The 26977-nt window shown below is 35.3% G+C and overlaps 2 protein-coding genes across 5 annotated transcripts in view; one reads left to right on the forward strand and one right to left on the reverse strand.

Moving 5' to 3' along the window:
• The window catches only part of LOC143921043 (serine/threonine-protein phosphatase 2A 56 kDa regulatory subunit gamma isoform-like), a 60502-nt gene extending 48647 nt beyond the window's left edge, over nucleotides 1–11855 (reverse strand). For 2 of the 4 annotated variants that reach the window (XM_077444143.1, XM_077444145.1), the window contains exons 1-3: nucleotides 11625–11827; nucleotides 11330–11405; nucleotides 10214–10258 (exon numbers count right to left, since the gene is read on the reverse strand). In XM_077444143.1, the coding sequence (XP_077300269.1) occupies nucleotides 10214–10258; nucleotides 11330–11371 (87 nt within the window). In that variant the 5' untranslated portion in view covers nucleotides 11372–11405; nucleotides 11625–11827. Of the gene's footprint in view, nucleotides 1–10213; nucleotides 10259–11329; nucleotides 11406–11624 lie in introns of all 4 variants that reach the window. The other 2 variants (XM_077444144.1, XM_077444142.1) reach the window with 1 other exon arrangement.
• Nucleotides 11856–16135: 4280 nt separating this feature from the next.
• LOC143921233 (CUE domain-containing protein 2) lies at nucleotides 16136–22822 on the forward strand. Its single transcript, XM_077444442.1, has 7 exons — nucleotides 16136–16249; nucleotides 16498–16664; nucleotides 17999–18130; nucleotides 18209–18287; nucleotides 18362–18494; nucleotides 21590–21759; nucleotides 21840–22822. Exons 2-7 carry the CDS (start codon nucleotides 16499–16501, stop codon nucleotides 22036–22038), a joined length of 879 nt encoding a protein of 292 aa, XP_077300568.1. The 5' UTR covers nucleotides 16136–16249; nucleotide 16498; the 3' UTR covers nucleotides 22039–22822.
• Nucleotides 22823–26977: the final 4155 nt, after the last annotated feature.

A 26977-nucleotide genomic window follows, 5' to 3' on the forward strand; every position in this document is an offset into this window, starting at 1 on the left:
TTAAAGGTTTGCCGAACCTTTTTTACAAAGCATTTACAACAACTGAACAATGAGCGGCACGTTTTGGGTCCGTACTCTAGTCATTATAGGTCGCTCCACTATGTACGCTCTGAATGTGGCCGTCCACCTATAATTTCATTCTGGTCATCTGCGCATTAGTCGAACTCTCGATTCCTATTGGTCGAACAGCTTTGTTCGGAACCTATAGCGTACGCGAACCTCAAAATACGCTATTCTCATTGGTCGGAACATTTTAGCTAATCAATGGTAATTTTATTATATGTATTATTCACAAGGTTTACATTAGTTTCACTTCGCCCAATGTTATGGAAAAACTTCCTAAACTCTTTCCATCGCTTTGAAACTTTGCCATTTTGCGAGGCTTGGCCCCCGATAGAGATTTCAATTGTTTCCGCCATGTCGATAATGAAATTTAATCGCCATACACCTGTTTAAAAATTCAAAAAATTTGGAGACAGCTAACCCATTGCCAGTAGCCTTATTTGTTTCGACTTTTCGCCTCCCACTCGTTTTGTTAGATTGTTATTGTTTAAACGCCTATAACTTTCTTTTTCACATTATATACTATAAAATTTGCATTTTAGGCTCTCATTATCGGTCATATATATTTTTATATCGACTTTCTGGCTTGATTTTGAACTGAGAGCGTCTATTCCGAACTGAGATATTTTACAAACTTTATATTATACTAGTTTTTAAGCGCTTAATCTTTCCGTAGACCAGTCTTTCTTAGGGTATCTGGCTATAATATTTTAGACGCTACGACAGACCTTACAAATTTCTCGATTATTAATATACATAAGATCGGGAGGGATGTATGTATGTTTTTTTTGCATGGATAAGTATGAAGATTACAAAAAAATAAATATTACAATTATCAAAAGTTCATAAGATTTCATTATGCGAACAAGAGCGCTGTGACCACTGATGAAGACACATACACCATACTCGTATATACGCGGACGTCGGGGCGAGCGTGCGGGGATGGAATTTGGTGGCAGCGCAGAGAGTGGAGTGAGGGGGCGATTCGAATTGATCGCAAGGGCGGTGCATGCTGAAACCGTTAGCGACAATAGCCTGGGGTGTGATTCATGTATCAATTCATTTACAAAACCAACTGTTGAAATATCAGCGGGCACAGCATTAGTTTTAGGATAGTATTAAATAGAAATTCGTCGTTATAATTTTTGTGTCGATATAAAAATTCTTAAATCGATCGCATGCTTTACACAACATACTACATGTATACAGTAAAATTTTAGAAAAATCTTCTACATGTGCACTTCATATACCAGGTAAGAAACGGGTTAGGTAAGGTAGTCCTACATTCCCCATTGTGCCATTTTAGTTTCGTACAAATTCTCACCATCGTCAAATACATTCACTAATGATCTGGTTGTTGGGATACATAGGCGGTAAAGTAAAATGAGATTCGTTGGCCGGTTTACAACATTTTTATAACTCGGAGAGCCACAACGATCTAATCGTTCGTTAAGCGTCGCATGTGCAAGATGACAACATTTTTATTACTCGGAGAGCCATAACGATCTAATCATTTGTTAAGCGTCTTAAGAAACTTAACCATTATGGCAACCTAATCATTTATACATGCATTATTCTGGGGTAGAAAAGTCCCACACTTATTAAATAATATTTTGAGTTACAATTACGAGAATACAATTATGTGTTAGAATCACCCGACTGACCGCATCGTCATCTGTTGGCAGACAAGTTGTTGGTCTTTGAGAAATCGTCACGACAGACAAGTTGCAGTGTCTGGTCCACCGACAAATCTCTACGTGATTTTCGACTTATGAACGTCGCGTCGCGTTGCTCCCGTATGTACGCAGACAGATTTTCAGTGTTTTAATCCGCGACGTCTATATTTGAGCGTCTTGTCGCATTATTTTCGGATGACGTCTTTCGCAACACACTTTTATGTAGGTATGTACATATGTATGTACGTAAACGTTATTATTTGGCAGTGGGCACGCAAAACGATAAAGTGACCGAAGTAATGTCAACAATTCCTTAAAATTACCTAACTTGCGCACGCGACGTTAATGGCCGTTGACACAAAAACGCGGAGATGACTCGTTTAGGACATAAATTCTGTTCCATCAACGAACGATGAAAATGAGCTTAAGAACTTCAGACTGAAACGCACTTAATGCGTATCAGCAAAGTGTATAGTGAAGCGACATGACAAGAAGCGAAGAACTATCATCGAGTTATCAATACCTTTTGGTAAAAAAAATCTATGTAGTCACATAGTTAAATTAGTCATTAATAGAGCCCGGAATCGGAAGGGGCTGTTTATTGTTCAAAGATTGTAAATGCATTGTTAAAGGTTTGCCGAACCTTTTTTACAAAGGATTTACAACAATTGAACAATAGGCGGCACGTTTCCGGCCCCTTCAGATTCCGACCTCTAGTTATTAATCTGAGTTGATGATATACATATGATATATGTTTTTTGCTCTCTAGATTTGTGATTCATTGTAATAGACGATGGCGAACTCATTTTTTGTCCAAAAAGCACTGGGTCGCATCTATCTCTGGTGATGACTAGACTACGGATAGAGAGCGTGCTTTTTCCAGGAATCGGGGCGGTTTGGCTCTATTTACAAAGCTAGAGTGCAAAAAAAAAGGTTCGGCGAAGCATTTACAACAATTGAACAATAAACGGCGCGCTTTGGGTCCGGAGTCTAGTGATGACCAGTCTTGTGCGGTTGGTGGATGCTTTCGCACAAAAAATGGATGACTATTGTCAATTTCTCAGAAAAATTAATGCTTTTTTGCTCTCTTGCTTTGAACACTAATGAAGCGGTCTTTTCTTCTTTGAAAAGCAGTCTATTATTATTTGGTGATGATCAGAGATCGGCGGCCAGGATTCTTTTATACACAAAAAATGGTTCATTATTGTCCTACAAAGCGAGAGAGCAAAAAAAGGTTGAAAATAGTGAACCATTTTCTGTGCGTAAAATAATCCTGGCCACTGATCTCTCGTGATAGCATACAGATGATTAGAGGTAGGATAGTCACAGTGCTATCCATTGATCAGGCAAACCTTTAACAATGCATTTACAACCTTTGAACAATACACGGCCCCCTCAGGCTCCGGTGACTACAGATGATGTATAAGTAAAGGTGACGATGTATGTACAGTCGGTGATGATATACAACAGCGGTTCTCAACCTTTTTTGACTCACGTACCACTTGGTAGTACACAGCGCTAAATTGTACCACCATATAAAAATGATTGTATTTCAGGAAATTTGTTTTTGCTGGTGTAATTATTATACATAGTATTTGCATGGTAAGGAATGTGAAGACAGGATACACGCAATTATAATATGCTCAAATTTTAATATATTTATCTGCTATTTTTTCATACTTCTATTATTGAAAAATGGTTTTAATAAAAACCATTTATCGCTAATAAGCTCTATGTCAGAAAGCTGTTCATATTATTCACAAATACCTAGCCAAAAATTAATAACTTTATTTATTTCTAATTCAGTTTTTAAATGCTATGATTTGAAAGTTCAATCAATTTCTCCTTTTCCTTGGTAGCTATCCGAAAATGTTCATTATCAAAGGGGTTTGAAATCCAATTGTTTGCTTCTTAAGAGGGCTGGACAGCAGCGCATTGTCCATACAAACGTACTAAACTTCTCCCTACCTCAATTATGGCACTAGAGAAATTATTTCTAATATGCTATGGATATCCACCATTGGGGTGCATCTATCGTTTTATTTTTTTGATTAATTATTTTTTATGGGAGCTAGGAGCCGCCAAACATCTATAAAATCGCCTCTGTTTTACACCCACGAAAAGAGGCTAGCGTGGTTATTTAACGGTCGATTTTAAAAAAAATACGCCGATAGATGCACAGAAAATATCTTTCTCATACCGATGATGAAATTTTTTTAAAAATTGGTCCAGTTTTGGAGGAGAAAATAGTAGAATACGAAACCTCGATTTTGTCAATTTAAAACACGTTTAATCTGATTGAAGCGCAACTGTCGCATTCACTCAATATATATATATTGCTATATATTGTCGCATTCACTCAATATATACATACACTCAATATATATATCGAAGAAAGGAACGGTAACAAAATTAAGGTTTCGGGTGTACAGCCCTCTTAAGGTTTGGGGAAGCACTGCGTAAAAGACGATTTCAACCCTTTTAAATGTTTAATTATTTTTTCATGTACATAAAATATCCCGAGACATACTATTCTTGTTTTCAGATAAGAAATTATGTAAAGTTTGAAATACTTCAGTTTGATCATTTTCGAAACATAGATACCAAAATCAAATTTCCTAATCATACTTTCAATTTTATCGGCAACATTAAAGATCATTATCGAGTTGTTCTCAAGTGTCAAATTCAAGTTATTTATTTATTGGAGCGCTAACGCGGTAAATTTAAAAATGCACTCCACAATCGATTGCCAGATTTCGATCATCAACTGTACATATTGACGCCGACGATGACTAATTAAGATAATGTTTATTAATTATATAAAATATATTTCTATTTTTATGATTGTAAATCATTCATTCCTGCATGTCCGCCATTACTGATTTTTTTCGCGTACCACCAACCATCAACCGCGTACCACCAAGTGGTACGCGTACCACAGGTTGGGAAACGCTGATATACAATGTAAATAAAAAAAAATTATATACCCAATATATTTCATTGGTAAATCACAAGTTATATTGAAATACTACTTTCAGAAACCACCCGTTGAAATTTCACCGGGTGGTTTCGGAAAGGAATTGATACCAGAATTAAAATAAAGTTCGAAGTAAGTCGAAATTGATATAATTACTTCTGATAAATTTGTTTTTTGAATCTCCATACTTTTCGATGCACTTACCACATACCCACATACACCCTTCCAGTTATTTTACTATTATATTGTGGCGTAGGCAAAGAGGAGCCGCCCATTAATTGCATTCGGAGATTATACGCCGCCTAAAGTGCATTCGGAAGTGGACAATGGAGACCCCCGGATTAGGCTAAGCGACATCTCCGCTAGTTCCCAGAATCCGGACGAAGGCGTGAGACTGCGTGCCTGAGACCGTACGTGACTAAAAAATAGATAAATAAACGGGTCGAGGATGCTACAGTGAGCCACCTGTCCTTTAATAGAAAGTACACTTGGCATGGGGGATTATTCTGGAAGGAGCACTGGCTGTGCATGGACCTCCTTATTCACCCAATAAACCCTGTGAAGCGACTTTAGCCTTTCATTTGGATCCTCCACCCACCCCTACGCAACAATATATTATTATATATTACATATTGTTGTTAATAATATATATTATATACAGAGAGCGCATTATTACAGGTGATGACGTCAAAAAGAAAATTTTTCGAGCTAAAATCAACCGTCAATACGTTTCGAATTAAAATCAGAATTTGTATCTTTCCGCGTGAAAAGAATATCAGCACGATTTTACGTCACGGTACGAATTTTCCTCGTACGACAGATTCGCATAGGTAGGTAAAATAAAAAGGAAAACCTTTGATGTCGCATTTTCCAAGGTTTTATTTTATTTTCTGTGCGAAAAAAAATTCTCCCCCATTTTCGAATGTTTGTTTACACACTCCGATCTATACATATTTTGACGACGCGTGTTTTCTTTCTTCAGTGAGTGTACGCGGAAATTCGATTTTCCATCTATTATATGTACAATACGATCCACCGGAAAAATAAACAAATCGTGAAAATATGTAATACGTACACACACATACATATGTATGTATGTATATGCATGTTCTAAAACTATGAAGTCTATATATACCGATTAGGGATTCCAATACCTACTACCGAAACCGGTTTTTTTTCGGTATTACCAGTAGTAATAACTTCGACCTTCGGTATTACCGGTAGTACAGAAATACAATAATTTCATTTTTATGTAAGTTGAATTCTTTTGAATTCACGATAAAATGTTTATCGAATAGATTGTATGGATTAGTCGAAAAATACGTCAACACTCAACCATCCTTTTTGACCTGCTAAGTGTATCATAAAATGAAAGTATGCCGAAAATTTCGTATTTTAAAACTATTGCCATTTGTAACTGACAGTAAATAACGAGAAGCATAGTCACTTTATGATTTTTTTCACTTGTCAATTACACTGAGCCACAAAAAATCATGTTTTGTAAATACTGGAGCGGACTTTCAGTGACTTTTAGTGACTGTGGACTTCAATGGATCAGTGGATCAATCTTTACTAAGATTGATCGACTGAATTCGAATATGACAATTATTTTTGTTGGTTTCCTCTCGTTTATGAAATTTATGAATTGTTTATGAATCTCGTTTATAAGCAGATAGATTTTTGGCTTTTGCAGTATTTTACTCAAAATCTAGTATTAATGTGCCGAAAGTGAGCGCTGGAATCAATAATCAGATGTTTTTTCTATTGATTGTGATTGTTTATTGCTTTAAAATACGTATAATTAATTATCTTGCGAATTTTAAGTATAATTAATTATCTTTTAAAAGTAAAAAAAAAACATTTTTTCCCAATGTCCATGATCAATTCATTGGACCATTTTTATATTACACTACGGTTACAAGGATTGGTTTTCAATCTCATTTTTTTTTTTAATCTGAACGTACTAATTCCAGAGGTATTGAGAAGAAAAAAACAAATTTTTCAAAGCAAACAGCATGAAAAAAATCATTTAATTTTTGACACGCGTTGATCGAAGGATGTAGAGAAGATTTTGTCATTAAGAAAATAATTAAAGAAAGTGATTAAAATAATTAATGACTAACCGAAAGTAAATTGATTAAATTGTATTGGAATAATTGCTAAAATAAATTAATAATGGCAGCGTATTTTTTTTCGGTAGTACAGGTATTGACAAATGATATCAATTACCTAAGTCATTAGTTGAGGTTAGACACTACAGCACTTGCAAAAGTATTGCAATGGACAAAAAAGATTATTAATGACAATCATTCTAATAATGTAGTATTAATGGTATTGCAAATTACAGTTGAATCTTGTTTTATGCCTTTTGAAATAATTGCGAAAACACCTCCAGGTGTTGAAATCACCATTGGTTTATTGGTTCATATCAAAGATGTGAAAAAAAATTGTATTAACTATGTATATGTAGTTTTGAGAAAATATTGTGAACAAAATATGTGGGTGAGAAGTAGATACATATATTGGAGAGAGTGAAATGGAAATGGGGTGGTCACGTATCTAGAAGAATGGACGAAAGAAGTGCTGGAAAGCTAACAAAACAGAGACGAATGGAAACGTGTTGAAAATACCTTCATCCAGCAGTGGATGGTGAATGGCTGTAAATGATGATGATGATGGTTTTGAGTGACCGAGAGCAAGGAATCATTCTATCATAATTTTCAAAGAAGAAATACTGCTTGAGATGAACTAGGAATATACATACATATGTAAATTAAGTTGTTTTGCTAGCGATGATTTATTTTAATTTTATTCCAACTTTGAGATAGTTACATATGTATATAGTGCGTTTATTTAACTGTAAAAGTAACTATGAATATTGCGCCGATTTTGTATTCTAGTTTTTGGATCATCGACATGTCATATATGCTGCCTTATGGTATTATTATAATACAATTTTTCCTTATAATTTTTTGCAATAAACTACGCGTCATATAAACATTGGCATTTTTTACAACGCATTTAATTTTCACCTTTTGAGGTTCTATTCATATTAGCAAAGCACATACAACAGTAAGTAACAGCAGCAGCTAAGAACATCTATTCATACTGTACAGCAGTACATGTCACCGTAACGTAACAAGCAAAAGCGAGGTTTTTTTTGGCCACTGGAAATATTCACGCACGACGTGACGTCATAGTAGCGAGTGCACACGTATTAACGAAAGTGCGCATGCGCAAATTAATATTTTCGGAAACGTCATATTGTGACAATATTGACTCGACGATACGATGCGTACGTCGAATATTGTAATGTATATTTATTTTACATAGATATATACCAGGAAGACCTAACACCAGACCCCAATGCGCCTTCCTAGACAATTAATTACAAACATTGCAGCGTTTTTATTACATAAACCGCTGCATTTCGAGAGGTTGAAGAACACGAAATTAACAATTAATTAATTAATTCATAGAGACATCTACAAATTTAGACTTGTACATAAATTTTTACATATTTTACATAAATCAAATTCAAATATTTGTGACAGCGAGTACGATGATTTTTGCCAATTTGATGGAGGAACCGTTTCAACACTGAAATTATATAAATTGGCAAACTCTAATAAGAAACGACCGACTTGGAGTCAAAAATATCCAAGACTAACCAGCAGTATTGAAGAATAGCACGGGATCGAACCCGGTAACCTCTCAGTGCTAAACATAAACGCAACCCATCGAGCCATACTGTTGGCTATGTAAGGTATATGTAAGATGATTTTGCTTTGCACTCGGTCAAAACCGTGAGGTGCTGGATAGTATGAATATAAACTGTCGTTTGCGTGAGCTGCTGTGCTGTGTTGTTGCCGTGAACTGCTGGATAGTATTTTTTCAGAATGTGAATCATTTTTTGGTGAATGTTAACCGTTTGCCCGCGGCCGTCTTCTATGGAAGCTTTGGGCGACAAGTCTGTAGTGCGGCTGTCTTTCATAGAATTTCTGAACTTTGCACGGGATTTTGAGCCTTATATGCGCCTATTTCAACTGTTTTAAGGTTCAAAATTGGTTGAATATATTACTGAGAGTTGAATGCCATCTATTCAATTTGCTTAAAATGAATATATACCAGTCAAAATTAGTTTTTTGTGGAACCATACTGAAACCTCGTTTATGTGACGTCACGTCTGTTGAACAATGGCGACGATACGTCTCAATTGTATGAAGAATGATTATTTGACAATTAAGCCAAAACTACGAGATATATTATATATTTTATTGTTTAAAATAATACTTTATGTGTTAATTAACATATCTGGTTAGTTGAGTAAATATTAAAATCTATATTTAAGGTCGAAAACTCGATTGCCAAGTTCGCGAAATAGGTGCCGCGTACAGGGCTTGTTCGCTATATTTATTGCCGCGGGCAAAGGGTTAAAATGTCTGATCTATCTTTTGATATTTCCTATTCTACACATCTATTATGTGGTTCTGGAGGCGGATGTTGCGTATTCTATGGACTGCAAAACGCACAAACGTATCCATCCTCAAAGAGGCAGCAGATTCAGGGAGACTCGGCAACATGTAGAAAAAGGATTCTTTCCTACATTGGTTATATTGCCAGGAAGAATGTGGAGAATTTCGAGAATTTGGCAGTCACTAGAGCACTAGACGGAAGGCGACCGAGAGGACGGTCTCACAAGATGGTCAGATCAAATCAAAGAACTAATGAGATCGGCTCTAAACACTGCGTTTAACTTGGCACAGGACCGGGAAGAGTGGAAACGTATCAACCACCAGATTCCAGATGACCACGACACTCGACATTGAGCAAAATGGGTTAACACAACGAAAACTGTTTTTTTTTTTTTTGGTCTGCTTGTACAATAATGGTCAGACCGTTATTGTACAATTAACGCAAAGTCAAAATACAAAAGAAAAACTTCATATGGAAATTTGTTTTGTGCAAAACTTGTATTCTCTGCACAATATTAATGCATCAATATTGACAATAGTGGCGACTATATATATATACATGTACCGTTGTTTATTATCATCAAGTGCAAAGATTGATTTTTATTGTACAAAAATGAAGCAAGAAGATGCATGTATCAAAGTTTCATTAGGTAAGACATCTTATGTTACGAGTAAAACGAAAACAGATATGAAAGTTCTTATCATTGTACATGAGTAATATGATATATTGTACATATGTACATATATTGTACTAAGATATGTAGACAACTTCTTCGGTCTGGTAGAAGTGTGAATAATAATTTTAAAATACACAATAAACAAACAATACTCTGTGACGATCGACAGTCGTTGTGTAAATATTGATTTACATTTCAGAAATCTTTCAATGATTTATATAATATTGAATTAACATCTGTGCGTTTGGGTTCAATTGCTGCTACATCTCACAATTTCTTTTAGCAATATCTTAAATATCACTAGTCAGTGTAAAATAAACTTTGCTAGATCGACAATAAGCTCACCTCTGCATTATTTTCTGTATTGGTTTGATTGGAATCTGGCTTCGTCTGCAAAATAAAAGGAAACATTAGACATACATGGCGAATTATACATATACATCGGAATGATTTCATTTTACCGAAACATTTTTTTTCTAAATATATAAGTCTTATAGTATACTAGTGGTGTTACCTGGCTTTGCCCGGTAAATAGAAATGAAATGAAAACCAAGAAAAAAATCTATTTGATTTTTTAAATTTATCATAAACGTCTTTGATCAATCCTGCCAATCAGAAATGACTTTGATAACAGCCAATCAGAAATGACTTTGACGACAGCCAATCAGAAACGACTTTGATAACAGCCAATCAGAAATGACTTTGACAACAGCCAATCAGAAACGAATTACAAACGTCGTTTCAGTTATATACATACATATATAATAAATATATATATATATATATATATATATATATATATATATATATATATATATATATTATTTGTTCAGTTATGGATGTAGGATGTATGGATGTAAACAATTCAAAAACTAAATCTAAATCTTAAAAGGGTGTAACTATTTTTTAAGCAGCCAGCAGCATCGACTACTGGTTATAATATATGCTTTCGAACTTAGTGATCACGAGTCCGAGTCCCACTGGTTGCTGCTAGCCAGACCATGGTTTGTGACTTCAGGTCTGTCAGAATTTGCCAATTTATCTGATTTTCAATGAAACGGTTCCAACAAATTGGCAACCTTTACCCATTTCTCGCAATTTTTGAGCTTTCAGCATCTCGAATTTCGCCAATTCGTATAAAAATACTGCAAATTCGTCCATAAATGTTTCTAACCATCTCGAAATTTGACGATGTCTAAAATTATTCTAAAAAAAAATTGTACACCGATGTTTATAATTGGCCAGGGATGCGAACTGTTAAGCCTTCCTGGTATATATATTTATGTAAAAAAATAAATATATATATATATATAGTAAGTACTTGCAGATGTTTAGGTTTGATATATAATTTTAAATAAGATCTCCAAGTATAAAATTAATTTATCTTAGACTATTGAAAATAAAATTTTTCGGTATAATGTGAACCACTATATATACAAGAAACATCGGAATGAAAGTTACCCCAGTATCCGTCACTGCAACTTTATCCTGTTTGTTCTTCATGGCCTTCTGAAAAGTGACAAGAAAATATATATTACTAGGAGGAATGCAACCTTTCCGGTTAGATAATAGGAGCTAATTGGTGGGCAGAATATGTACACAAGAGAAATAGCAAACACAATAAAAAGATGACGTTTGGTAGGATTTGGTGGATTGCGTTCGACATGGGCGTGTTGGAACGATGTGACGTGATGTGATATGATAAGGATAATTGTTTTGACAGGTGGGAGGGTGGGAGGGTGGGGTGGGGACTTACGGCGTGGCTCCCAATCGATGGCCAGAGGAAGGCTTCCTTCTCAAGCTGCTGGTTGATGGCCGATAGCTGTTCTCCCTCTAGTGACTGCTGCCTCTTCGCGAGCACTTTCCGAGGAACTGTTCGAGGCTGTTCACGCTCTTGTCCCTCGTTGCATGCAACGCGAGTGACACTCCGGAGGACGAACGTATACGGCCACACTGAACACCCAACGAGACCGGCCAACGAGCCACTACTGCCAACCGCATCAACACGTGACGTTTCACCAAACCCGTTATAGCGTATTCAACTACTAAATAATTAAACCACCTTGCATGATCTTGGCGAGTTGTTTAAGCAGTTTTGTTAATGCATTGCGCTTCTATTTAATTTCACACTTCTTGTATTTAATCGAAAATATTAATGGAAAGGGACTGTGACAGTGTTGGAATTCATAGTGTCATCCACCGGTTTTTTAGAAACCCATTGTTAAAAATCTAAAATTTCCAGAAACCCGCTGGATGACATTATGAATTCCACCATTGTCACAGTCTCCATTAATATTTTTGATTAAATAGAACAAGTAAAGAGAATAAACCACAGAAAAGGATAATTGATAATTTCAACTTCAAAAATCCCACAAATACTTATGTAGGGGGGGGCTAGTTTTCAATGGCGCCGTCCACACACACGATATCTACATATGATATTTCCATATCCAGTTCCCATATTGCAATTAATATTGCAGTTCCTATATTGCAGTTCCCATATTGCGCATTAAGCTTTCCTTACTCGAAAATTATAAAATTTCCATATTTTTTGTTAAAAATGCATTACAGCTTTTTGTTCATTTTCCTAGTGAGTAAGGTTGCCAAGTGTCATAGACCAAAAAGAGAACATTTAAAAAAATATGTTTTTTTTACAACTTTCTTTATAATTGTGCCGGTAATTGGATTATAGAGATTTTAGTCACATTTGGGGGAGTGCTTTGTGACCAATAATCACTGAACCAATTGTGCCAGTTATTATTAATGTGAAATAAGTCATTTAGGGTACCAAAAATACCATTATTTTACAAGGTAACATTGTACATATGTAGTTAGGAACATTAAAAATTTATTGTTGAATTTAATCATCTTCATTCTCATTCTCAATTTCATCATCTCTGTTATTATATTTATCTACACCTTAACTTGGTGCAAAAGTTTCTTATTTTCTTTTATTTTTATATAAAATTCTAAATATGAAATATTTCAGTAATAATATACTACTGTAACACGACGTTCTCCCCATCGTCCCATAGGGCATCACTCGCCCTTTATTTCGAGTGGCCACACAGAAAAGCGCGCTATGTAGGCGCGCTCGCATCGAGAGCGAGTCTCTCACCCGCCATCCACCGCCGAAGAAAGATCTCTCCTGTGCACGTCTCAACGGGGAGACGGAGCCCAGAGATCCGCCATCTTGCTGAAGAACCGCTGTGAGGTCGAGTGCAGCATCACTCCCTCCCCTGAATTCCAGCACAACGTCCCCTGTATTCCTCACGCCGTTTCTGGAGAAACATCATCCGTGAGAGGACCACAGAGCCAGCTTCCCGACCACGAGGAAGCTGTTATCAACGAGACGATTTGGAGTCAGGAACCTCCCCGACTATATAAACTGTATCCCAAGGTTAGTTCACGTTTCCCTATAACCCGATCCTTGGAAGAAGAACGACGTATCCGCCCTCTGCATCTCCCACCGCGAGATCAGATAACGTGCGTAAAACCGTCCGTTACACTATACTGAAAATACCCCGGTCATTGGAAATTTTCAACTTATTTCTTTCTTTACTGTCCGTTGATCATGAAAAATATTTTTTCTACATTGGCATTATGGCCAGGTATTGCAAAAAAAAATTGACAGGTTGCCTCGCCTCTCCACTCACGTCATTTCGTTTAATATTTAATTAATTTATCTATTGTTTACTGATGTTTGTCTATTGACTAGCTGTTGTTTATTTGCTTTTGTTTTATTTTATTTTTTTAATTCTACGCTACGTCCACACTACCGATATCTACACCCGCTATTCTCGAATTTTCCATATCCAGTCCCATATTGCAACCTGTGGTTGCTATTTAAGAACTGGCTATGGAAAAATTCGCAAATATCGGGTGTAGATATCGGTAGTGTGGACGTAGCCAATGGAGAATTCGGTGTCCATTAATTTTTATGGGCTTATAGGGCGGGCGATAGGTTTCGACTGATTCCCGGCCTATGGAAACACTGTTTGTGTTTGTAAGAGGATCGTTTATTTATGTTCAGTTGTTACAATGGTAATTCTATGTACGAAGAAGTTCAGCTTCGGAGAAGTGAGCTGGCTGAACTCCAGAGGTTCACTCTGGCGTTTGGAGCTGGTGCGTTGGTTTAAATACATTGTGGCTCGAAGCGTGCCGTGTGCAGATGTCTTTGTCTTCAGGTCAAGTGTCGTAGTTGCATGATGACATCACTGCTGGATTTCGTTCGTTTTACGATCGAGCGATGAACTCCTTCTTCTGGGATAGTCAAAGGGGACGTTGCCCTCGAGTAGCGAAGATAAGTTCTGCTGGGTCAGATGTCATTAGTTCTGCATGTTTGTACTACAGGAGCGATGATGATGCCATCGTGAGACTTGTGTATTGTTGTGAAATATATCCGATCACTGGTTTTGATTCGGAATAGCACAAGTTGTGCTATATTCATACAGGCTTTTGGTTGCCACACAGACGGCGTTAGATGTAAGTTATGGGGGGGGGGCTCTGGACTGCAAATATCAACAATGACTGCAGGGGAAGGTGATCGCTACCTCAATCATTGCCAGAGAAATATAATATTAATAGAAGCGCCCTTTAGAACAAATTTCTTGTTTTAACACGCTTACCGTTTCCATAACTACGCAAATCGCGCCACGTCGCGTACACTACTACACTCGGAATAAAATCAGGGTCATCACATATTACTACAGAAATAAAAGTTCTTTTTGATAGTTAAATATACGTGTTTGTCAGTGGCGGCTCGTGCATTGGGCTGTAGGGCTGCAGTACTCCCAGTACAGTACAAATGCGTGCTATTTTTGTCTTCTACATGGGCTGCGGGGCTGCGAACCTCCCAGTATAGTACATATTCAAGCTATTTTTCTTTTCATTCGATCACAACGAGCTACTACCGCCTGAATAATATATGCAGCCCATCTCACGAGCCGCTACTGGTGTTTGTATATTTAACTAAAAGTTTCAGTTGGCGAATTATTTTCATCCACTTTTTTTATTTCGCTGTCCTTGGGAACTCTTAAATTAACGTATAATGTTAATTCAATGTTAACGTGTAATGTTGTTCATTGTGTGTTTTTGAATGCATCGTGCAATTTTTAACGATGCACTTGCCCATCTTGCGAGTAATATAAAGTTTTCTGAAGCACCAAGCGTCAGATACGACTGAAGGTCTGTTCATACTTAACAGCATATAACAGTCTGTTCATATCTACCTACACGTCGCGGTCACGTCACGTTTACAGCAATTTGGCCGAGTGCAAGGCAAAATCGGCTTACTTATACATTAGAGGCCATGACGATACGGCGCAATATTGCTTACGTCGTATTGTCGAGTACTTGCAATATGAATACACGTGCATTCGTAGCTACGCGTCAGAATACAAGTCAGCAAAAATGTTTCGATGTTTATCGAACGAAAAATTATGTATAATCGCGCTGTTGTTGGAAGAAAAAGCTCAAGAAGGCAATAAAAAAGCACGGAGGCGTTTTGATATGCATCCCATGTTAAAAAATATAAAAACCGAAGGAGAGCTTTGGACACTGTATAAGGAGCTTGTGGATGATGGACAAAAATTTTTTAAATATTTTTTTAATATCTGCGCCAAAACCATGTCGAAAGATTGAACAGCTGTCAACTGTCACTATCGATAATTGGTCCAAAACAGCAAAGCGGCCGACTCATGGCACGTAATTCGCGTGTATATTTCCACGATGGCCAAAAAAACGGATACGATACGTTGACGGATGTTGCTGTAAGGTATGAACAGGAAATGTCGGGTACTGCTGTAAGCCTGCCGTGGCGTAAACGTGACGGTTGGTATGAATATACCCATACAAAATGTACCAAAGAATACTTTTCGTACGGCCGGATACCTGCTGAAGTCGCTACGTGCTGACTAGGTATGAACAGACCTTGATGCTAAAATTATTTAGGTTTGTCTATGAACAACTGTCACTTGACAACAATATAACACCTAAAGCCATTTCTATTAATATGTCATTTCTCTGATCATTGCACATATTGTACAAATTGTACTGTACTGATTGATTAGTATTAATATGAATTATCCCAATATCTTTTTGATTGAGGAAAAAAGTCCACGGCTAGTTAAGCATTGCTGTATTTGTATTTGAATGCAATGCTTAGTTGTCAACTTGCCGGTGCTCGAAGTGCATGTAGTGGTGTGCAGTTGGTATACGAGTGGAGATGAGTATATAATGCTGTGTAGTTCGTGCGGTAGTGTTAGTGGGCGAGCGGTCGTCGGGCGGAGAGGACGTGCGAGTGGAAGCGGGCGAGCTTTCGGAGCGCAACGGCCGGCGCTCTTCTATCGATTTTATCAACAGCTTTGCCGGCCAGCGCAGGTCACTCACTTCTCCGTACCCTCGTCTTCGTCGCCACCCCTTCCCTCCCGTTCCCCTCCCCGCTCCACCCCACCGCTCCCCTGCCCTCTCCTGCCCTCTCCTGCCCTCCCCTCCCCTCCCACTCATCCCACCTCTCACGCCACCCCCTTTGTTTCGATACAAAGCGACTCTGACAGATGCACCCGAACATCATCTCTGCACATCTATAAATTTGCATCTCAAAACTCTTCGCTTTTTTCTATTCACAGTATGAGTACGATCGCCGAACAGGAGACGTTAGTCAAAGAGAGCTTGTTTCAGTTTGTTACCAAAAATATACCCAGTGCCGATCTCAATTTGATTGATGAAATCGTCCTTTCCTACGTCACCTCCATACTCGAAGAAGCCTCCAGAGAGCCTTGCTTCGATGTAGAAGGTTTGCTATTTACAATATTATTATACATCCAGTCATCCACTCCTTCTACCGCATCAGACCGAATATAACGCTATGTTTAATTTAACGAAAATATTTTCCTACAAAAGCATTCGAGGCTTTGTGCAAAACAATACTGAGTACAATGTTTCATCCCACCACATTCTATAATCGGTACTTAGCTGGAAATCATCCACTGATACCTTCAGGAATATAAAACGCCAACTCTATCTGGGGGAAAGGATCAAAACTGCTTTTAAGAAGTGTTACATTTCTAACATTTCAAATGGGAATGAGAATTAGATTTTATGGGAAGAAGATGAAAAATTTGTTTTTTGTATATATATAATCAAATTTTGATCAAACAATACAAAACAGAGTGCTTTTATAAGAATGATTTGGGTTTTTAAGCTCTGATTTTGTCAATGAAAAATTTGTTTGTTGATTGTAAGAATGCTATATGAAATCATTGGCAGGATGTTTGGAATAATGAGAAGATATATCAAAATAGTTATATAGACAAATGTGTTAATAATATTCAGAAGATGTGGAAGAAACTTGAATATAGATGTATTAAAGAATAAGTTAGGATTTTTTGAAAGTTTGCAATTGATTATCTTCAGAGCGGGATCATCAATTCATTGTAGTCATATATTTGCTCTAATCGTTCCTAGCTTGTGGGAATGTACATATGGTAGATGGACAAAGGAAGTACTCAAATGGTTCCTATGAATATGTTGAATAAAGCAAAGAACATTTGATGGATTCTGGATCAATAAATCAAACAATTTTATAATGATGACGATGTACATCAATAAAATAACTTTTTTTTTATTTTTAAATGCTTTTTATTATTACTAAATTTTGTTCACAATACATCTTATATCTATTTTAATAGCTACTGATCTACTGATCATTTTCTATTTTACAATTTTAATTTAATTTTGTTAGTAATCATAGTATTATATTATTATAATGTTAATATGTACAGCGTCATAGGAAAAAGAGCTCAAAAACCTATTTACAATTTATTATAAATGCTCATAATACATCTAATACATAATATTAATATAAGACTCTAAAGTCGATTACCTAAAGCAGATTGTGTTTAGGTAATCTGTGTTCATACCTGAAGGGTATAGACATTTTGTTGCAGATAAAATAACTTGAAAATGCTCCAAACTATGTACAATAGATTAATCCTAAACAAAGTACTGTCGATTTATCGTAGTCAAAACTTTTCTTTCGATCATTTCTAGTTCATTCTATCGGCATGCTTCTTGTAAGATGGACATGCATGATTTTAATGTTAAATAATGTGAATTAATATTTTGAAGGTTTTGTGGAAATGATGTCGGCATATTTTCCTGAATTTACGGGCTTAGATTCCGCCATTATATGTTCCTGGATATTCGATCTAGTCGCCGAATTGACCAATCGAGCATCTACCACCAACGGAGACTGCCGTCGTAAGAACCATGGTCTATTCCTATCACCGTTTCGAGTGAAATGAGAGCCGAATGATGTATTATGTTATTGTGTTGCAGTATCTGATGGTGAAGATGCTGAACGGATAAGTTTAACTCTTCAGAGCTTGAGTGAAATGCTTCCTACCATTACTCCCAGGTTTGTTGAGTTGTAATTCTCGTTGAACTTTTATCGAATCAATCTGCAACCGTTTGGTATTTGTTTGTTTTCAGATCTCACTCCAATTCAGAGAGTTCCGATAAAGGTGTGCCGGAAAAAGTCGGCAAGGCTGTGCCTGCGGCTCCCGTCTATCCAGCACAATGTTTGGCTCTTCAAGATATGTTCCCCAACACTTGTCCTATTGAGGTGTCTATTATTATATATGTATATCAACAGTTAATAGTGTCAAACTATAAATGTTTGGCGATTTAATTTTATGATATATAGAAAAATTTGAGCAAGGGTTTCAGAATAAAAATTCAATTTTTAAAAAGGATTGTATGAGCGATGTTGTAAAGTGGGTTCATATTCTGGTTTACGATATTTAAGAGGTTTATATGTATTTTTACAAACCTCTTTTACGTTTCGCTTACGATTATAATTCAGGAAAAAATTTGCCTCTTATCCGATCGCTTTCATACTTTGCCATATTGCTTATTTTAGTCATCAATATAAGTAAATGGATCCTCCGCCATTACGATAGAGATAAAATATCGTTTAAGACGCGTTTGAAGTTTGAAAATTTGAAATCTGGGTGACGTCTATGTAGTCTTTAGATTTATACATAGATGGCGGTAGTAAAATAAAATTATTGGTATTTTTATTCAAAATAATAATTTATATATCTTAATATTATATACAAAACTAAAAAAGAGGTTTGTTTTTAAATAACTTTTTTTTATTTTTATTATATTTTAGTATTTCAATTTTATATTAACCATGGGGCCATAACTTCAAATAAATTTTTATAACATTGTTATAAATACTATTCAAGTAATGGTGACAAATGAGGATAGGTTGCCAATTTGTTTGGAACCGTTTCAACAACGAAATAAGATAAATTGGTAAACTTTTCAGTTCAGAAATGATCGACCTGTAGTCACATATATCGAAGGTCTGGTCAGCAACACCAGGTCAGGAATTGAACCCATGATCCCTCAGTTGATAGCATTATACGTTAATCGCTGAGCTTTCGCTAATGGTGCTGGTTGGTTTTTTGTTGTTGTTTGTTATGTTGTCTTTAAATTATTATATTATATTTTTATAATTATATTTATTGATTATTATATTGTAATTATTAATTATTATATTATTGTATTTATTAATTATTATATTATTGTATTTATTAATTATTATATTCTTTTCATTTTAGTTATGTTGGGTTAAAATTATATCTATTTCATGAATTGTGTTACAAACTATTGAAATTGGTCTTTATTTTGAAAATTATGTCTAAAAAGAAATACATGCTAAAATATTTGCTAAAACTGAATATTCTATTCTCTAAAATGACACATGAAAATGCTTAAATTGAAGAGAAAAAAAAATGCTAAAAATATGGGTCTCTACATACTTATAAGTAGAGTGCAAAGTTTAAATTTATTTTATTTTATTTTTATTGAATTTTCAAAAATATCAAAACCGAATTTTTAAATGGTGGTTGTACAGGGATAATATACAAGATATTTTAAATTTTATGTAACGATATTTAAGAGGCTAGCAATTAGATTTCAAATTGAAAATAAAAAGCTTTTAAAAAAAGATTTTTTTGAAAAAGATAAAATTTTCAAAAGAAATCATTTTCAAAATGGTCTTATGTTGAGAATCAACTGTTAAATGATGTTACAAATATCTATGTATAATAGTTAATCATAAAGAAAACCTACATATGTATATCAATGTTAGTCAAGTCAATGAACTTGCGTTCAGTCTACTCGCAAAAGTCACGACCCCCTAATACTATTACATGCGTCATATCTTTTATTCGATTTTTGTGGCGATGACGAATTATTTTTGCACACACGTATCAGAACACAACCTCATTCTAGTTAACTAGGAACAAAAATACGCGATTCCTATCCAGTCAGCTAGGATTGTAGGACCCATTAGAATCGCGTTTTCAGGGGTTCGTAACGACATGAATAGAGATAAATTAACCCTTTGAGTGCTGACGTCTTTTCCGTTGAAAGCCCGCCACACTGAAAATTTCGCCAACATTTCCAATTAGAATTATTTTGAAATCCAATAGAAAGCCGATATAAAAATTGTAGCTTATCCAAACAAACCCTAGATAACTACCGCCGAGCATTTCGAGTTTTGTAAAGGTGTGTTTAGACTCTCTAATATATCTTGCAAAAATATAAAATAAATAAAAGAAGTCTATTTATTAATGAATGTATTTTTCCAAAACTAGTTCCATCTTCTTCATTTTTATTAAAATGTAATGCTCACAATCTAAATGCCCAGCCACAATTTAAAATACTCAGCAGTTAGGGATTTTCATCAGGAAATTCTGCTATGGTTATAAATTCAGAAATTCCTGTGTAAACCAGTCTTTATAAACATTGACACGGATTAAACGACCCATGTTCAATGCATTTTTTATTCAATGCTACCTGGAAAGGCTTAGTATTGTTTATTTTTTACATACTCAAATATCAACGCCCATCAGCGTGTTTCAGTTCCATGAAATTGTTGGCAAAACGACTATCAATGTTAATCAATGTACTAATTTTCCCAAAACCAGTTCCATCTTCTTCATTGTTGTTAAAATGTAATGCCAAGCTACAATCTAAAATACTCAGCAGTTAGGGATTTCCATTGGGAAATTCCGCTATGGTTATAAATTCAGAAATTTCGGTGTAAACCAGTCTTTATAAACCCACAACCCACGTTCAATATATATTTTTTTTCAATGCTACCTGAAAAAGCTTAGCGGGGTAGTATTCTTGTTTACTTTGTACATGCTCAAAATACAACGCCTATCGGCGTTTTTCGGGCCCATGGACTTGTTGACAAAACGCTGATCGGCGTTGGTCAGCATTCAAAGGTTTAATGAATGTACATATTTTCCCAAAACTAGTTCCATCTTCTTCATTGTTGTTAAAATGTAATGCTTGCAATCTAAATGCCAAGCTATGTACAATCTAAAATACTCAGCAGCTAGGGATTTCCATGGGGAAATTCTGCTACGGTTATTAATTCAGAAATTCCGATGTAAACCAGTCTTTATAAACATTGACACGGATTACACGACCCATGTTCAATGCTACCTGGAAAGGCTTAGCGGGGTAGTATTCTTGTTTACTTTGTACATGCTCAATATACAACGCCTATCAGCCTTTTGCAGGCTTGTTGGCATAAAGCCGATCAGCATTGGTCAGCATTCAAAGGGTTAAACGACTATATGCTCAACTTCGGCAAAAACAATTTGGATTCAAGTGTTTATGTTTGATTTGCAGATTCAGCAGTGTGTTAGTATAGCTTGTGGAGATGTGGAACGGGCTGCAGGACTCGTGCTTCATAGGCGGGAAAGTGGCCAGGCGAGAGCAGCTCCTCCGCTGCCTCCTCCACCGCCCCGTCCTCACCACACTCTCAATGACACCGAACTCAAAAGTCGAATCATAAATAGGTGTACATTCGTTGTGTATGTTTCGGTATTGTTTGAAAATGCTTGTACGTTATATATTCGGTGTTTTTATGCCACTTCAGGTACTCGTACGTGGATAAGAGCGCTGATCTGAAAGAGCATAAGCCGCTGGCGCCAAAGATTGAACCGAAGAAGATGGTCCGCTATCGAGACAACAAAATAGTCTCGTTGAAAGGTGAACGTTACACGGAGGTGTCCCGCTCGGGCACCGACGAAGAAGCGAGTCTGAAGAAACCAAAGCGGCCGCATTGCCCTCCTTAACCCTCGCTCGCCACTCTCAAATTGCCTCTCACGCATAAAAGTATTATGTATTCCATTTGGTTTTTTATGCACGTTGTATTTTTTTTCGCCAACGGCAATTTGATACTTTTCATATCATATATGACATTTTTAAATTATATCTATCAACTCGGAAGAACAAATTTTATAGCGTTTATTTCCATATGCAACGAGCCCCAACTGAATAGGCTAACGGCTCTCCAATCCTTTCTGTTGCATATGAGAATATTTTTATACTACGGTGGTTTGTTCATTTTTAGAGAAAATTATTTGATATTAATACTTTTAGTGACGGCTTTTATTTGTCCGAAGAGTTGTTGTAAATTGTTTTTTTACCACAACCTACTTATAAAAGGTGTCGTTCCGACTCTATATTGTATCTGTATTGTATATTATGAATTTTTCGAAAGCATATTCAAATCACGTTTACTATTTTCAGTGATTGATTTTGTACATACAAATATGCTATTATCAAAATTATATATTGTAATTTTACGGCGTTGTGCACACAATTGGCGTTTTGTTCCAAATCGGTTGCTCGGATTCATCTTGAAAAGTGATTTGTGTACGCCGAGAGCTTTTTGCTGTAAAGAAGTATACACCGTAGTGTTGAATCATTTCAAAAAAACACATTATTCGTTTAGAATATACATATTATCAATGTATCATATTATCTGTCGAGTATTAAGTAACTTGACTTTCGAATTTGTCGATCCACATGTGGCAACTTTTGAATGTACATCAACTTTTGACGAGCCCAAAGTTCACCTGGAAAGTCGAATCAACTCTAAGTTCTTAATTATTTGATTATTTCGAATTATTCATATGTCGAGGCTTTAAGAATTATATGTATTGAACATTTCACTTTAACAATCGATAAGACTCAATTGTGATATCATTTTCTTTGTAAGACATGTTGTAAGTGTGCGAGATGCGTTATTTTACTAGTTTTTTCTGGTACTTTTCCAAAATCCAGAAGCCACTGTGGTTCCACGAAAACGCTGTAACTATACATATTTAATGTATTGTTACAGCGTTTTCATGGAACAAAAACAGTCGAATATTGAATTAGTACCAGTTTTTTATTATTATTTTTTATATTTTTGTACGTTTGTTACGTTCCTAAGTTGCCATATGTACTGAATATTGTTCCTCGTGTCATTTGAGATTTTTAGATTACATTATATGTGAGCATTGATTTTTTTTAGATTTAAGGTACATATTCAAATTTATGAGTGTGTATTCAATGTTGTGAATTTAGGTATATTTAAAAAATACATATATAATAGCTTACGTTTAGTCGAGTAAACATTTAGTCATATTTTTTCCTCAGACGAGACATTCGTTTTTACCAAGCCGACTTATTTGTATGTAGCAATCCATTCGGGGAGACAGTGTAGCTTCAATTTAATGGAGACCGTTCCACATTGGTTTATGCTTTGGATCGGCAGGCTAGAGTAGAGCTCGTTTGCAGCAACAGAAGCGTATATATTATATTTTACGCTGCTTGTACTTATGTATATACCTAGCGGTCGGTCGGCTCATACATATATTACTTCTCTTTGGCAGCATTATCTGTCTGGACTATATTTGTTCTGTTCAATTGGATCTGGTTCAGCAAAAATGATCCAATCCACATGGGTAATATTTTTAATACAATATAAAAAATTACTAATCTGGGTTATATCCCTTTTTTTGCATAACTAAGGTAAAATTGTAAATCGGAAGAATTTATCAGACTTTCAATGTCTAACTGACGTTTCAGTGTTGTAAATAATTTCTATTAAATGTTATCTTTACTCATATTTGTACGTATACCAATTGTATAGCAAGTTCCATTCGCGATGATATATAAATATTGCATTTATCATCAGATCTAGTCAATTCTATGTATTTTTTTGGATTCTCCGAGAATTGTTTGCACGGTGAATTGATCGCAAAATGACATATGAATTTCTGTGAGTTTCTCTGCTATTATAATGATGAAATGAAATTGAAGAAGTTATTATATTTTAATTTGGAAAAAGATCACATGAACCTTATTTAGATTCATTGATTACTTTGACAACCCTGGATAGGTTATGTCCTTCTCCGGGTATCTGCATCAGTTTAGTTCTTAACTTATGTTCAATTTGCCAATTCAGATTTCCTCTACCTGATCAATCTTCTGTTTCTGTTTCCTATATGTTTTTTTTAGAACTTTGGTGCAATGAGAGATTTATTTTACCTTGTGAACAATTCTGGATGCATTATTTGAGGCTCGTTAATGGATAGTTAGAAGCGTCATTGAATTTTCATTGTAAGAGTTAGTATATTATTTTCGAGGCAGTATTATTTTCGTAATGTGGACTTTTCATTCAGAGTCTGCTTTGGATCTGCTCTTTGAATACAATGGGACTGGCTATCGGTACTAAATGATGCAATTTATGAAATATAATATATGTATGTATGTATTTATTTAATGTCTATTACTGTTGGTACTTAGTACTTAGATTACGTTCAGTATTATTTGGCAATGGCGATCAATGATAATGATATATCATTTTCCTTTGAGTTATCTCGAACTATTTGCATTTATGACTTACTCCCTGCACTGGGAATTATCTCAAATGGTATAATATTTTTTTTGGAATTTGAGGGACTCGTGTATTTTGAATGATTCCAAGTATAATGTGTTAAGGTAATATTATGAATAAGGCAACTTTCGAAAACGATTACTTATTGTATTTTGCTTACTATGCTTTCGTAATTATTTTTGATATTATTTTATTTCTCCAGTTTGATTTAAAAAAGCGAGAGATTAAGTTATAGAAGATGAAGTAATTTATATCTACATATTCATATTGACAATTCATAATAAATTTGACTTTGTTATACATCATTATATTATCAATATTAATATTATTTATCAATAATTATTCTTATATTATACACCCCAGGTCTATAAATCGACATTTTTTAAATTATATTTTATTCATTTACAAGATCAAATTATTAATAACTTTTTTTTATATTTTTAAGTACGGCATTTATATACATATATATTTTTGATTTATTATTATTTATGATGTTGCCAGTTAGTCGTATAAGATTATTTTTAAGTTTTGAACTGTGATTGTATGTAATAGATCTGTTTGCGAATTTTTAACAGACTAGCATTGAAAAATTAAATATAATTTCGACCATTGAATACATATGTACTGTTTAATATGTAAATTGAGATCAAATTATTAAACCATGACAGTTGAGCTATGATGTGTTAAATGTGATAAAAGACACTTACCATTACATATAGTTATGAAAGAAAAATATACATTGTATATTATTACAGTTTCTGATCTGATTTAACGTAATTATAATTTCATTTATTTATATCTATTGTTCAAAGAAGGCCAAACTTTTATGTAGGCGTGTCACAATGCACGCAAATCATTGTTTTATTAATTGTGTCTGCAAAATTATAATTTTATCTCCACTTCAATGTAAAAAAATATTTATTATGAAATATACGTATTGTACGAAAATTAAAATTCTTTTTTTTTACTGTATAAAATTGGTTCAGGCAGTCGGAAGACGATCATGCTTTTCAAATGATGTTGTACATGTGTACACAGAGCCGTAGCTAGGGTAGATCGCGCTTGGGGCAAAAAATGCTACTAGGACCCTCCCCCCTCCTTTTTCGGATGTGTCCATTAAGTAAGATATCAAAATTGCCGTTTAACCATTTAATCCTGTAATTAAGAACTCCAATATAAAGTAGAGAATTCATAGTTTTTAGGGAATATTGTTTGTAGGGTATTTCGAGTTTGTGGGAAATAACGTTTAAGAGGGCTGGACACCAGCGCCTTGTCCATACAAACGTATTACACTTCTCCCTTCCTCAATTATGGCACTAGAGAAATAATTTTTTAATATGCTATGGATATCCACCATAGGCATGTTTCTGTGGTTTTATTTTTTATAGGAGCTAGGAGCCGCCAAACATCTATAAAATCGCCTCTTTTTTACACCCACGAAAAGAGTCCGGCGTCATTATTTAACGGTTGATATTTAAAAAACTACGAGCACACAAACATAGAAAATATCTTTCTCATACCGATGATGATTTTTTTTTAAATTGGTCCAGTTTCGGAGGAGAAAACTGGAGAATACGAAACTTCGATTTTGTCGATTTAAAATACGTATTATCTGGTCGAAGCGCAACTGTCGCATTCACTCAATATATATATCGAAGAAAGGAACGGCAACAAAATTAAGGTTTCGGGTATACAGCCCTCTTAAGGGGAGTGCCAGGGTTGTTCGGATTACTGCACTCGACTACCTGCCTTTAAAAGGAGGTCCACACATGCTATGAAGCGACTTTGACCTTTCATTTGGATCCCTGAACTCACCAACGCAACAATATAAACAACAAATAAGTTCGATTAAAAGGAGATCCATTGTAGACCGTCGTCACCAAAACAATATTGTTAGTAATAACGTCTGTGTACCTATTTTTTTACGAGAACATGAAGCATACGAAAATTTCTTCCAAAATAAAATCAAGCATATTATTTTACATAGTATAAAATATTACCAACCACGTTTTGCAACCTCCCTCAATCATGCGCCTGGGGTCATATGTCCCCTCCCCCACGCTAAGGCCCCGAATGCACCTCTACTAATTAACTAATTATCAGGAAAAGTTTCAAATTAAATGGTCAATCAAAAGTTATCTATAGTAGAAAAGGTTTTCAAAAAGGAAAACTGAATTGAAGTTGTTTAAATTATTAAAGGATTATATCGCTAATTTGCGATAATTCATAAATGGAAATCTAGTGTTGTAAATAGGCTGTTTGAATTTGGCAAAATATTTTTGTAATGGGATTTGTTGAAAGTTACAGCAATCCATACAGTTTAGGGCAGAGCATCGTAACCTGTG

The sequence above is a fragment of the Arctopsyche grandis genome, chromosome 13 (assembly GCF_051622035.1).
Source record: "Arctopsyche grandis isolate Sample6627 chromosome 13, ASM5162203v2, whole genome shotgun sequence".
Taxonomy (NCBI): domain Eukaryota; kingdom Metazoa; phylum Arthropoda; class Insecta; order Trichoptera; family Hydropsychidae; genus Arctopsyche; species Arctopsyche grandis.